Source organism: Microtus pennsylvanicus, chromosome 11 (genome assembly GCF_037038515.1).
Source record: "Microtus pennsylvanicus isolate mMicPen1 chromosome 11, mMicPen1.hap1, whole genome shotgun sequence".
Lineage (NCBI taxonomy): Eukaryota > Metazoa > Chordata > Mammalia > Rodentia > Cricetidae > Microtus > Microtus pennsylvanicus.
Window position 1 is genome coordinate 18,211,964 of NC_134589.1, and position 14,116 is coordinate 18,226,079.

Consider the following 14,116-nt stretch of genomic DNA (forward strand, 5'->3'; position numbering starts at 1 on the left):
AAGTTTTTATTTTAAATGCGGTGTTTTCATTGAAAGGAAAATTTGTTTTCCAGTAGAAGCCATCTATGGTGACATTTGTAATGGTTATAAATTAGTAAGAGGAATAGTGAAACCTTCCTTGTGCCATAATCCCTCAGATCTGAGGTAACTGCTACTCTGAGTTTGACATATATCCTTCCAGACATATTTGCATATAGCAAATAGTGTTGCTGCTTTCCTTATCACTTTTACATAATTGACACCATCTGATAGCTTGATGTCTTCATTTCATGATATTTAGAGCTTCCTTTTCCATATGTAGAGGCTCCTACTACTCATTTCCAGTTCTGCACACTATTTCATATAGGACTGAATTAAGCATCCTGTATACCCCAGACAAGTGTTTCTATAGGCTAGATACCTAGAAATAAAATCTTTAGGGTGGAGATCATTACATATATAAAATTTTAATTGCTCCCAAAAGAGCTGATGACAATTTATGCTCTAGGCAATAGCATATGACACCTTGTATTTCTCCATCCCATGTCATCACTGGATGTTCTCCATCTGTTTGACGATTTTTGATCCAGATAACCTTTTAATCTTTCAGAAATCTCAGTGAAAATCACCTGACTGAATTACATAAGTATTCATTTGAAGGCCTGCTATCCCTCCAGATTTTGTAAGTTAATTAAGCACATCTATTTTTTATGATATAAATTGCCTGCTATTCCTCCAGATTTTGTAAGTTAATTAAGCACATCTATTTTTTATGATATAAATTGTCTATGGATGAACAAGGGATTTGAATTAGATACTAACATTATTTCAAGCAATAAAATTGTTCAATTATTGACTGTAATCCCAACACTGAAGAGGTAGAAAATAGGAGGATTTCTACAAGTTGTGGGTCTTTGTGGTCCACATAGTGGGTTTCATACCAATTCCAGGGTTGCTTGGCAAGAACCTGGTTCTAAAGACAAAAAAAATAATAAAACAAAATCTGCAGTTACGTCATTCGGGGGGTTGGGGCTTAGCCTATCTCATGAAAATGACTTTTATGCATTTTAAATTTCTATTTTTTTCTTTTTCTTTTCCTTTTTTTGGGGGGGGGTTTCAAGACAAGGTTTCTCTATAACAGCTCTGGTTGTCCTAGAACTTGCTGTGTAAACCAGGCTGACCTTGAACTCAATGAGGTCCACCTGCCTCTGCTTTCCAAGTGCTGGGATTAAAGTTGTGAACACCACTGCCCAGCATTGCATCTTAAATTTCTTAACTTCTATGGACAAGCTTCAGATTCAGATAGAAGCACTTCATTTGCAGGGGGTGTTAGTAAGTTCTGAGCAGTTACTGGAACTCCCACAACCCTTGTTTTCTAAGACATATGCTTGTATTTGGATCTAGTCGGTCACACCTCCATCAAGTCTGATCCATGCTCTCGTTTACTGCAGCCCATGAGTTAGGAGTGGTTGACACCTTTAGAGAACTTGTGCCAGTGCCCTTTTTGTTGAGGGGACAGGGTGCCTGATGAGAACAGCTGAAAGGAGGCAAGATTCCTTTTGCCCCTTCCACTCAGAGGTTTTTGGCTCATGGTGGCTGGTTCCATTGTTTCTGGATTTCTGTGTGGGCTTGCAAACCTAACATGTTTACTAATTTATAATTTGCAAAAAGGGCTTAAGACAGCATAGTAGGATGTGAGAAATTAGTTTAACTTTGAAGAGATGTATCAAAGAGAAGAAAATGCACAACTACATTAATTTGAAGATCTTTAACCCAGAATGACAATGGCTTTGCCTCTTTGAGATATGGTCTCATGTAACTCAGGCTTGTCTTAAACTCTCTAAATAGCCAAAGCTGGCCTTGAATTCTTGAATCTCTTGTCTCTATTTCCCACGTTCTAGGATTATAGGCATTCATTATTACATAATTTATACAATTTTTGCGGTAAAATTCAAGATTTTGTGCATGCTAGGCAAGCACTCTATCAACCATGATGATACCCCATGCCTTTTTTTTTGAGGCTAGGTCTCATATGTATCCCAGGCTGACCTCCAATTTGTAACAATCCTCATACTACTTCTGCCTCCCAAGTGCTAGGGTTGTATGCATGTGCCATTCTATCCAGTTCCTTTAATAATTTAATCTGAATTTAATTGACACTGAAGTACTAAATAAGTAACTAAATGCTAGATTACATAAATAATATTACTAACATGATTAAGTCATTAAGAGAACAGACTGGTATTACAGTTTTTAATGTAATAATTTTTTATGTCCATGTGAAAATAGATATTGAATCGTGGTTATGAAATTCTACAAAAGTTTCCTTGACGCAAACATACCAGAAGTGCTCCTGACATTCACTGATAAAACAATAAAGGATGAGCCGGGCTGTGGTGGCCCACGCCTTTAATCCCAGCACTTGGGAGACAAAGACAGGAGGATCTCAGTGAGTTCGAGGCCAGCCTAGTCTACAAGAGCTAGTTCTAGGACGAACAACAAAGTGACACAGAGAAACCCTGTCTCGAAAACAAAATAGTAAAAGATGGGACTAGTAGCACATGTCTTGAACCACAGCACTGGGGAGGTGGAGGCAAGCAGATCTCTAGTTTGAGGCCATCCAGGACTCCATAGTAAGAGTCATCTTAAACAAAGTCAGAAACATTTTCCTTCTCTGGACACTTAGAGAATGGCCACAATCGCACTGGTCCTACTTCCGTATTGGTATTTGGGGGACCTTTAGCATCTGAACTCCCAAACTGTACAAAATGTTTGGAGGAAATAATAAAATAACTGAGTAGAGTAGTCCTCTTCTTTATTTTAGTTTGTAAATAGTTATTTCTTATTGACATAATTTACTGTCATTCATTTATTTAAATGTCCCTCAATTTAAAAAAATGTACTAAAATAGAACATGCCAAATACTATGTCTATTATTGGAGGCACAGAGATGAATAAGCCTGGGTTACTTCCCTCTTAAAATTTACCAACTTCAAGAGGAACAAACCCATGAGTGAGCATGAATCTCAGTGCTGCAGAGATGGAGAGGCATCAGCCATAAAGTCATACACTGAATTTCTTGCAAATAAGCCACTTTTCTTGAACTCACCAACTATGTGTTTATTTTATAAATATTTGAGTTCACTCAAATATTTGTGTCAGTATCAAACTTGGTGGGCAATGTAGATGAGTTAGACTCCATGCTTCCAGGGGTTTGTGATTAGTAGAATGGGTACAAAAATAATTTCAAAGCAGGAGAGGGCTGGAGAGATGGCTCAGCAGTTAAGAGCACTTGCTGCTTTGCAGAGGACCAGAGTTTGGTTCCCAGCTTCCACATCAGGGAACCCACAACCTCCTGTAGTTCTAGCTCCAGAGGATATGATACCCTTTTGGGGTTCTCTGTGAGCACCTGCACAGACACATGGACACACACAAATAAATAAATAGAAATAAAATATATTTTGAAGTAATGAGGGATGGGGATAGGGCTTAGTGGGTAAAGCACTAGCCAGGAAAGCCCAGCAACCCATATTTGATCCTCCAAACCCACATTAGACAACGGACAGATGCAGTAGTGTGCATCTTTCATCCCAGGTCTGCTGCGAAAAGAAGGGGGCAGAGGAGAGAACTGGAAGCATCTTCAGTCAGCTAGCCTCCAGTCAGCAGTGTGGCTGAAACAAGAGAGTCCTGCTTCAACAAAGTGAAAGACAGGAACTGATCTCTGAAAACTGTTCTCTGACCTCCACACATTACAATTCATCCATTCATTTTTTTTTGTCACTGAAGTATAAATTGTATCTAGAGTACAGAAGAGGAGAGAAGACATGAATTTGGTTTAGGGAAGCTGTTGCTACACCAATTCAATTGAATAAAACCTTGAAGAGTCAGTGGGAATCATCAAACAGGCCCTTTGTGGAGAACGTGTTAGACACTAATAACAATAGGGAAGAAAAAGGCAAAACACATCAAAGAGTTTGAGGAGTGCCATGAGCACCTTCATAGTATAAGAAGGAACAGGGACAGACCTTCTTTGGATTTAAATACCAAATCCAGGAGGCATGTATGGGACCATGGCACTGTAAAAAGGATACTCCTTGCATCACCTGGAGAGCTTGTTAGAACTTCATTATGACAACATCCCTGCTCCAGTTACCAACTCAGTACGTCTAGAACAAGGCTGATTTCTATCTTCTAAAGCCCCTAGAGGCCAAAGTTGTGCTTGTGCATTCAGTGCTCAGGAGGCAGAGGTGAGAGGATTGGATTCTACACAGAAAGACCCTGTTTCAAAAACAAAAGTCACTTAATAATTCTTCTCTCAGGAAAGACTCTCTGTAATTTCCCAGTGTCTATAGCTATGTATTTATACATGAAGATCACAAAGGTTGAGATGTTTAGGATTGATGTGAATAGGGGTAGGGGCGCTAGAGATTTCAAGTAGAAATCCAAAGGTTTAGAGTTTAGACAAAACAATAATATAACAATTCTGTGGTTTATTAATACTAATTAGATATCTAATGGCTAATCAAAGCAATATTTCCCTTTTACTTTTCCTAGGGATTTATCCTGCAATAAAATACGGTATATTGAAAGAGGGACATTTGAATCATTACCTTTTTTGAAGTATATGTAAGTTACAAACATAACCCATTTATATTTTGGATTTTATAACCCCCATGCTACTTAATCTGTTACATGATTAAAATTTTAAAATTTTGCTAGTAGGAAATAGCCAGACTTAGAAGGACAATTGTTACATGGTTTCTCTCACTCTGGGGACCGAACCCAGGGCGCTGTACTTGCTAAGTAAGCACTCTAGCAATGAGCTAAATCCGTAACCCTTGGACTTACATGTAGATGCACATATATGTGGCATGAGTAGAAGATGGGCTATGGAGGGCAAGAAAGAAGTCTAGAAAGATTTTAAACAAGAGAGGACAATGGGAGAAAGAAAGACAAAATGCCATCTTTTCTATCAGTTGAAATCTAGATTTCTTTTGAGTGTGTGTGTGTAGCATGAAAGGAAAAGGGAGACTCTGTGAGGAGAAAAGGTACAAAAAGGGATAATGAGTGGCAGTAAGGATAAGAAATAAGAAAGATACAGTATATGCATATATACATATACTACACACACGTATATATAATATAAACTGTCATGATGAGAAACCCATTATGTAGTGTACAAATGAAGCAAATTTTGTAGCTAATAGAAAGCTAATAGAACTACATAGCAAATTGTGTGTGTGTGTGTGTGTGTGTGTGTGTGTGTGTACACCCATGTGGATGTGTGTGCATTTTCATGCTTATATAAATCACAGAACTTGAGTTCTATCCTTCTACCATGTGAGTCCTAGGGCTTGAACTCAGGCTTGGTGGCAAGCATCATTACCCACTGAGCCATCTTCCCAGCCCACATTCCTTTAGTCTGTGGTAAAAGTGAGTGAAACTTGAATCATAGCACACCACTAGTTTTTAGTCCGTGTGGCTGTGTACCCAGGTGACCTTGGCAACTGGATTTGCAAAAGATATCTAATATGCAGACACCACAGATGTTATAAACATCCTCCAATGTATAGGACAAACCTCCATAGCAGAGTGGTCTAGCCTAGAATTTCAGTGGTACTGAGTTGTGAAACCCTTTCCTAGAGAAGGAGAGTCATTGAAAGAAGGATCTGCTTGTAATTCACTGTAGTTAGTGCATGGATTATCATCCATAATAAGATTTTCTTTGTGAGTCCAGAAAACATTGAAACCATTTCTTTTTTTTAAATATTTATTTATTTATTATGTGTACAGCATTCCTTCCATATGTGCCCACAAGCCAGAAGCGGGTGCCAGGTCTCATTATAGATGGCTGTGAGCCACCATATGGTTGCTGGGAATTGAACTCAGGACCTCTGGAAGAGCAGTCAGTGCTCTTAACCACTGAGCCATCTCTCCAGCCCCCATTGAAACCATTTCTGAGAAAGATTGTTTCATCATATGTATATTAGAGTGATTGTTAAGCTCTGGCTTAAGAGGCAGGCGGATCTCTGTGAGTTCTCCAGCCTGGTCTACAAGAGCTAGTTCCAGGACAGGCTTCAAAACCACAGAGAAACCCTGATTCGAAAAAAAACAAACAAACAAACAAAAAAAAATTATCTGCTAGGCAAGCCGAGTGCACAGCAGCTTTTCTTGTCTGCTGGCCAGCAAGTGCCAGGTGTCTGGGCCAGGTGATACCTTACTTTGAATTAAAAATATTGGCTGAATGATAACTGTCTGAAAAATGTTTTCTTTGGCTTACTATGTGTTTTTAATTTGTTTAAATGACTTTAGCAACCTTGGGTGCAATCTACTCATTGAACTGAGCTATGGAACATTTCAAGCATGGCATGGAATGCAGTTTTTACAGAAGCTGTAAGTGCAGTAGAATGTAAATACTTATTTGTGTGTTAAAACCCATGCAGATTCCCCAACTGTAAACCCTGTGTGAACTATGGGTAGTTTGTCCCATTCATTCTTTTCCAATGAGGAAACTAAGGCACAGGAGGGCAGGAGACTTGTGTAAATTACAGGACACGATGAGCTTTCCTCATCCTGACCGTCAGCACGGGCACCACAAGTAACACCACGTGAGTAACACTGAGAGGTATCGTCATGGCGCCCTCGTGCTGTGGCTCTGATGTGTGATACTGTTTTTGGAAACCCGCTTGTGAGTTTCACTCTGATTCCCTCTCCCATGCACAGTTCCCAGCTGCTTGAATGGATGCCACATAGAGGTGCAAAGAGCAAAGATTAACACCAACTCCTCCAGGGAGCAAAAGGTAGAGGTGCTTTCCCAGAAATGGAAAGCTGAAAATTTGCCCGAGGACTTCTCCTCTCCTTATCCAGAACATTATTTCTCAGGATGCATATGCCTCTGAAGTCATGCATTATCTGTGGGTAAGAGGCACCTTGACAGCCTGGATAAGAGGGCATCTGTATCTGCATTAAGCTATATGGTTGAAAATATCCATAAAGAAAATATGTTGCTCTATCCTGGCTCTATATAATACTTTTCTTCCTCAAGAAGAAAGTGAATTTTATTAGCTTTTATCTAAAAATCTGTGTTTGTCAGGCATTATGCATATGCTTAAATACCAGCAGTTGCACTCAGGAAACAGAGGCAGGAGGATCATAAATTGGAAGGATTCTTGGACTAATAATAGACTCGTGTCAAAAACAAAACAAAGCAAAAAATCCCACTTTGTGTGACGTTCAGTATAAACTCAAGAGGGATTTTCTGCTCTGGATCTGAGTTTGGGCGGCTGTAACCTGTCTGGTAGGTCAGAAACCCAGATTCACAGTTGGTTCCCATGGGAGGACGGGTTTGTGATGTTCCGGGGCTGGATGAACTGTTCTGTAAATGTTCCTTGTAGCAGTCTCCCCTCTGCAGAACGATTTGCTGACTCCTAACTTGGGGGAAAGGAACCAGAGGGTCTGGCGGGTTAGAAAAGACTCATGCGGGCGCATGGACTTGTTATCTCTAGTTTGTGTTCATTTTGGCAGAAAGGGAGTTTGCTTCCTTGTGATGAGATGAGCAGAGCTAACTGGTATTGGACATTGATAGTCACATCGTGTTATCTGAATGGAACAATGGTACCTCTCAGAATTCAGTCACCATCACAGATTGGCTCAGTGAGGCAAGCATAGTGTGTGCTTGTAAGCCCAGCTGCTCAGATGCTGAGGAGGGAGGAAGTCTTGAGCCCAGGAGTTCAAGGCTGACCTGGGCAGGATAGTGAGAACTCATTTAAAAAAAAACCAACTTGACAACAGTGGACACAACCCAAGTATGTGCTGGAAATGGGACTCCTTTGTTAGGATCCAACAACCCAACTCTTTGTAATAGATAAGGGAGTTTTCTTCAGGAAATCTTTCTCATGGTAGGCTACAAACTGCTGCTGTTGCTGCTTTTGCCTTCTACCTCTGCCTTCTATCGTCTGCCTTATTCGTCTTCTGCCGCCGCCTCCTCCTCCTTTTCTTCTTCTTCTCTTCTTTCTTCCCTCTCCTCCTTCTTTCTTTTCTTTTTTCTTCCTCCTTTTCCTCTTTTTTCTTCTCCTTTTTCTCCTCATCTTCCTTCTCATGTTTTTTTCTTTTATTCTTCTTTCATATATTACATCCTGACTATAGTTTCTTCTCCCTCCACTCTTTGTAATAGATAAGGGAGTTTCTTCCCATTGCTCCAACCCCTGCTGTCCCCCAGATCTACTTTCCCTTCAAAAAATAATAAAAGAACAGTCCTTCTGTGGATATATACTGAAGATGACATAACAATTTGCAACAAAAGTAGCCATAAAGCCTCACTTTATGCCCACTTGAGGAGGCAGACTTATGAGAAGGCAAAAGAATCAGAGACACCCCCACTCCCACTCTTAGGAGTCCCACAAAAATGCCCATCTACACAACCATAATGTATGTGCAGAGGAATTAACTCAGTTCCATACAGGGTCCATGTTTTTTCATTCAGTCTCTGTGATCTCCTATGAGCTCTGCTTAGTTGACTCTGTGTACTGTGTTCTCCTGTCCTCAGCCCCTCTCGCTCCACCCCGCTTCTGTGGGGTTTTAATGGTGTTTGACTGTGTGTCTCTGCATCTGCTCCCATCTGCTCCTGGATGACTCCTCTCTGATGACAGTGGGTTAGGCATTGATCTACGAGTATAGCAGAATATCGTTAGTAATCATTTCATTGATTTTTTTTCCCAACACAGCCTCTGGTTTCTAGCCATCTAGGCAGTATCTAGTGTGGCCTCCCTCTTGTGGTATAGGTCTCAAATTAGACCAGTCATTCTCCAATTTGATACCATTAACTCAGCACATCTTGGAGGTAGGGCAGATCGTAGGTCAAAGGTTTTGTGTCTGGGTTGCCATCTCAGTTCCGATTCTGGAAGCTTTGCCTGGTTAGAGAAGATGTCTGGTTCAGGGTCCATACTTCCCATTCCTAGGAGTCATTGCTGAAGCTGTGTATCAGCTGTAGAAGTTCCCTGCTAGAATTTTGGGGTTGCTTATGTATACTATCATATTGTCTGTCAATAGCAATACTTTGGCTTCTTCCTTTCCAATTTGTATCCCCTTGATATCCTTTAGTTGTCTTATTGCTGCCTCTCACATTTCAAGTACTATTTTGAATAGATATGGAGCAAGTGGACAGCCTTGTCTTGTTCCTTATTTTAGTGGGATTTCTTTGAGTTTCTCCCCATTTAATTTGATGTTGGCGACAGGCTTTCTGTAAATTGCCTTTATTATGTTTAGGTATGTTCCTTTTATCCCTAATCTCTCCAAGACTTTTATCATGAATGGGTGTTGTACTTTGTCAAAGGCCTTTTCAGTATCTCATGAGATGATCATGTGGGTTTTTTTCTTTCAGTTTGTTTATATGGTGGATTACATTGACTGAGTTTCATGTGTTGAACCATTCCTGCATCTCTGGGATGAAGCCTACTTGATCATAATGTGTTCTTGGATTCGGTTTTCGAGTATTTTTTGTTGATTATTTTAGCATCTATGTTCATGAGAGAAATTGGTTTGCAATTCTCTTTGTTGAATCTTTGTGTGATTTGGATATCAGGGTTACTGTGTCCTCCTAAGATGAATTTGACAATGTTCCTTCTCTTCCTATTTTGTGGAATGATTTGAATACTGGTGTTCGCTCCTCTTTGAAAGTCTAGTAGAATTCTGTGCTAGAACCATCTAGCCCCAGGCTTGTTTTGTTTGGGAGACTTTTAAAGACTGCTTCTATTTCCTTAGGGGTTATAGGTCTACTTAAATTGTTTATCTGACCATGATTTAACTTTAGTAAGTGGTATCTATCGAGAAAATTATTCATTTCTTTTAGATTTTCAAGGTTTATGGAGTACAGGTTTTTAAAGTATGACCTAATGATTCTTTGAATTTATTTGGTATCTGTAGTAGAAGCTGTGGGCTGTGTTCCTGCCACCCAGATCCCAGCTGCCTGGCTAGCTTATGCCCCAAAATAACAACACACAAACTGTATTCATATAAACACTGCTTGGCCATTTCTATTAATGTGTAGCACCACGAGGTGGTGACTTACCAGGAAGATTCTAGCCTACGTCCATCTTGAATCGGAGCTTCATCGCATCTGCCCCAGAGAGGAGAGGCATGGCGTCTGGCTGACTTCCCTTCTTCCCAGCATTCTGTTCTGTTTACTCCACCCATCTATGTTCTAACCGATCAGGCCAAACATTTTCTTTATTAATTAACCAATGAAATCAACTGATTGATATATGACACTCCCACATCACTTCCCCTTTTTCTGTTTAAACAAAAAAAGATTTAACTTTAACATAGCAAAATTATATATAACAAAACAGTTATCAAGTAAGAATTACAGTTATAATGTTTATATCTATTTTACCTTTTACCATAACAAAGGAAAACTATAACTAACTAACCATTCTTCAACTCCATCAAAGACTCCAGAAGGATATAATATTACCTAAGTAAAGAAGAATTTAGAAACTTCCAAAACTCTAAAAGTGACAGAGACATATCGCTGCCTGGACAGTCATCCAAAGTTCTTTTGTACTGCTGGGGCATCCATCTTCGGCCTTCAGGCCCATAGTTTCCAGCAGACATTTCCATGAAGCAGGAAATTTCGAAGGCAGTTCAGTCACTATCTGCTGTGTCCTGCAGAATGTCTCTCAGACTCTTTCATGAATCAGAAACCCAGAAAGATCATCTCACCTTTAGGCAAGTTCATCAGTCCTCTCTCTGCGGGTTCTCTGTGTCCAGTTTATGCAACAGTCCAGGCAAGAGTAGTTTCTTGCCCTAATGGCCAACCAACTCCATAAGGAGTCTCTTCGATGCCCATCTTCCTCTTGAAGTAGATTGGTGCTGCCAGGAGCAGACGTGTCTCATTGTCATGAAAAGCCCTAAGTTATTAAAACATTAAATGCTATATTCTGTAGTCTTTGAAAGATATGAGGAATGCCTATCTGAAATATATCTATACACATTTAGAAAATCTAACTAACATGACTACAAGCTTGATTATTATTAATGATTATCCATTAACAACCTATATACATTACATTTTTATATGATCTACACAATCACAATACCTTAATCAATATCAAAAATACATATACATATAACAAGATTGACCTTAAATTTATATCAATAAAGTCAAATCCATACCAATGCAAATTATTCATATCTCTATCATATCCCCCTTTAAATGTAAAAGAACATTTATAAACAATATTTGGGAATATGGACATAGTTTTTTCTCCCCAAACTTCTTCCTGCTGAATAGGAGCGCTGTTCATCAGATCTTTCATGGTGTAACCTGTGTGCCAGGTTCATCTCAGTCAAAGGTGTTCACAGCAACCTTTCAGGAGGTCGTGTTCTATCATACCATATTGGGATAGAAGCAATCCACAGGGTCTGATCCTCTGTGAAAACAAAAGAAGAATCTCTTTTCCAAAGTATCATATCCTTAGATCCAAATTCTGAAGTCAAGGTATGTAGTAGTAGGAGCGGCAGGGCTGCCTCCCCGGCACCCAGCCACCCACACGGCTAGCTTTACCTGAAATAATTACACGGAAACTGTATTCTTTTAAACACCACTTGGCCCATTATATCTAGCCTTTTCTCAGCTAACTCTCGCACCTGGACTAGCCCATTTCTAAAAATGTATGTAGCCCACGAGCTGGCTTACCAGGAATGATCTTAACCTGCATCTGCCTGGAGTGGGAGAATCATGGTGACTCCTTGACTCAGCTTCTTTCTTCCAGCCTTCTGTTCTGTTTACTCCTCCCACCTATGTTTTAACCTATGAGGGCCAAGCAGTTTCTTTATTGCTTAACCAATGAAATCAACAGATTGATATATGACACTCCCACATCACTTCCCCTTTTTCTGTTTAAACAAAAAAAAGGAAGGCTTTAACTTTAACATAGCAAAATTACATATAACAAAACAGTTATCAAGCAAGAATTACAGTTACAATATTTATATCTATTTTATCTTTTATCATAACTAAGGAAAACTATAACTACCTATCCATTCTTCAACTCCATCAAAGACTCCAGAAGGATATAATATTACCTAAGCAAACAAGAAATAAGAAAACTCTAGATATGACAGAAACATCTCGCTGCCTGGACAGTCACCCAAAGTTCTTTTGTACTGCTGGGGCATCCATCTTCAGCCTTCAGGCCCATTGTATCCAGCAGACATTTTCATCAAGCAGGAAATTCCAAAGACAGTTCAGTCACTCTCTGCTGTATCCTGCAGAATGTCTCGCAGACTCTTTCATGAGTCAGGAACCCTGAAAGACCAACTCACCTTTAGGCAAGTTCAGCAGTCCTCTCTCTGCGGGTTCTCTTTGTCCAGTTTATGCAACAGTCCAGGCAAGAACAGTTTCTTGCCCAAATGGCTATCAAACTCCATAAGGATCCTCTTTGATGCCCGTCTTCTTCTTGAAGTAGATTGGTGCTGCCAGGAGCAGAGTGTCTCATTGTCATGAAAAGTCCTATGTTATTACAACATCAAATGCCATATTCTGCAGTCTTTGAAAGATATGAAAAATGTCTATCTAACTGAAATGTATCTCTATATATCTAGAAAATCTAACTAACATGACTACAAGCTTTACTATTATTGATGATTATCCATTAACAACCTATATTTACTATTATACATTACATTTTAAATGAACTACACAATCACAATACCTTAATCAATATCAGAAATACATATACATATAACAAAATTGACCTTAAAATCCATACCAATGCAAATTATTCATATCTATATCATTTCCCCCTTTAAATGTAAAAGAACATTTATAAACAATATTTTGGGAACATGGGCGCAGTTTTTTCTCTCCAAACTGCTTCCTGCTGAATGGGGGCGCTGTTAATCAGATCATTTAGGGTGTAACCTGTGTGCCAGGTTTATCTCAGTTGGCAGTTGAGTGAAGTAATTTTTTGAGGGTGTTCACAGGAACTTTTTGGGAGGTCATGGTCTATCATACCATATCGGGATAGATGCAATCCACAGGGTCTGGTCCTCTGTGAAAACAAAAGAAGACCCTCTCCAAAGCATCATATCCTTAGACCCAAATTTTGAAATCGTAATACCCTTATATCCATTCTGGTTTAGCTTGGCAGCCCATGTAATGAAATGTCTCTCTGTACTTAGCTCCTTCACAGTCAAAAATTTTAAAGAAAACACAATGTACATAATCCAGACTCTCTGTGAATTTTCCATTTTTACGTGGCTTATTTTTCTTTATTTCTTTTAATCTCTTAACTATCTGTACTCTGTCTCTTTAAAGACTTTACCTTTTTTTTTGAAACCATTAACTTTATTCTCTATATTCTTTTTCTTCTCTCTCCCAAGCCTACGTATATTCATCCAACAGTGTGACTCATTTAGTGGTCTGAATCTGTCCTATTGTGAATCTGCAATTTTTTACTATCCAGGAGCACTTTTGATTTGCGCCTTTAAGTCACTAGGCACTTAAGAATCTAAGCTGTGACATTTCTAGGTCAAAAACAGGTACTGCCTGCTGGCCCCGCCCAGTCCAACATGGCGGAGCCGCTCGTGCCTCTGATCCTTGCACATTGCACCACTAGCATGGTGGAGCTGCTTGTGCCTCCTTGCAAACTGCACCACTAGCATGGCGGAGCTGCTTGTGCCTCTGAGCTGTGGCACACAATGTCCCCCTTTTAGGCACACAGCAGTCTAGTTGCCATCAAACAAATCGTAGCACTTTACTCCAAATGCTCCATTCAAAGACTCTGTCTCCCACAGGAGCCAGACAGAGATCGCAATGGCGGCACAGCCCAGAAAGCCAGCATTTTAAAACAGCCAGTTTTTTTCCTGCTGCTGAGTCAGGAAAATTTCAAAATGGAGGACGTACCATGTTGTGTTAGCTCTGGGACCGCCAGGTAGGAGCAGCACTCAGCACTTTAATTCTGAGACTGAGCGTGCAGCACAGAAATTCTTTTCATCCAAGTTACAGCCAAATCTGACAGGCAGAGCACTGCGCAGTCTAAAACCACGTCTCTATATGTCGGCAGGAATCCGCCATGCTCTTCCGCCTGCCTAAGCCTGATTCTGCAGTCTGCCCAGGTGCAGGCAGGGAGCTCTG

At 39.9% G+C, this 14,116-nt stretch overlaps 1 protein-coding gene and 1 long non-coding RNA gene across 2 annotated transcripts in view; both read left to right on the plus strand.

Annotated features, from left to right (window-relative positions):
* The window catches only part of LOC142859916 (uncharacterized), a 155,159-nt gene that overhangs the window by 4,441 nt on the left and 136,602 nt on the right, over positions 1-14,116 (plus strand). The window contains exons 3-5 of the long non-coding RNA XR_012912276.1: positions 590-661; positions 4,534-4,605; positions 6,292-6,372. This is a non-coding gene — a long non-coding RNA (uncharacterized LOC142859916). The remainder of the gene's footprint in view (positions 1-589; positions 662-4,533; positions 4,606-6,291; positions 6,373-14,116) is intronic.
* Positions 6,537-14,116, plus strand: part of LOC142859535 (leucine-rich repeat-containing protein 37A-like) — a 64,002-nt gene continuing 56,422 nt past the window's right edge. Inside the window, exon 1 of the mRNA XM_075989707.1 lies at positions 6,537-6,577. Within this exon, the coding sequence (XP_075845822.1) occupies positions 6,537-6,577 (41 nt within the window). The remainder of the gene's footprint in view (positions 6,578-14,116) is intronic.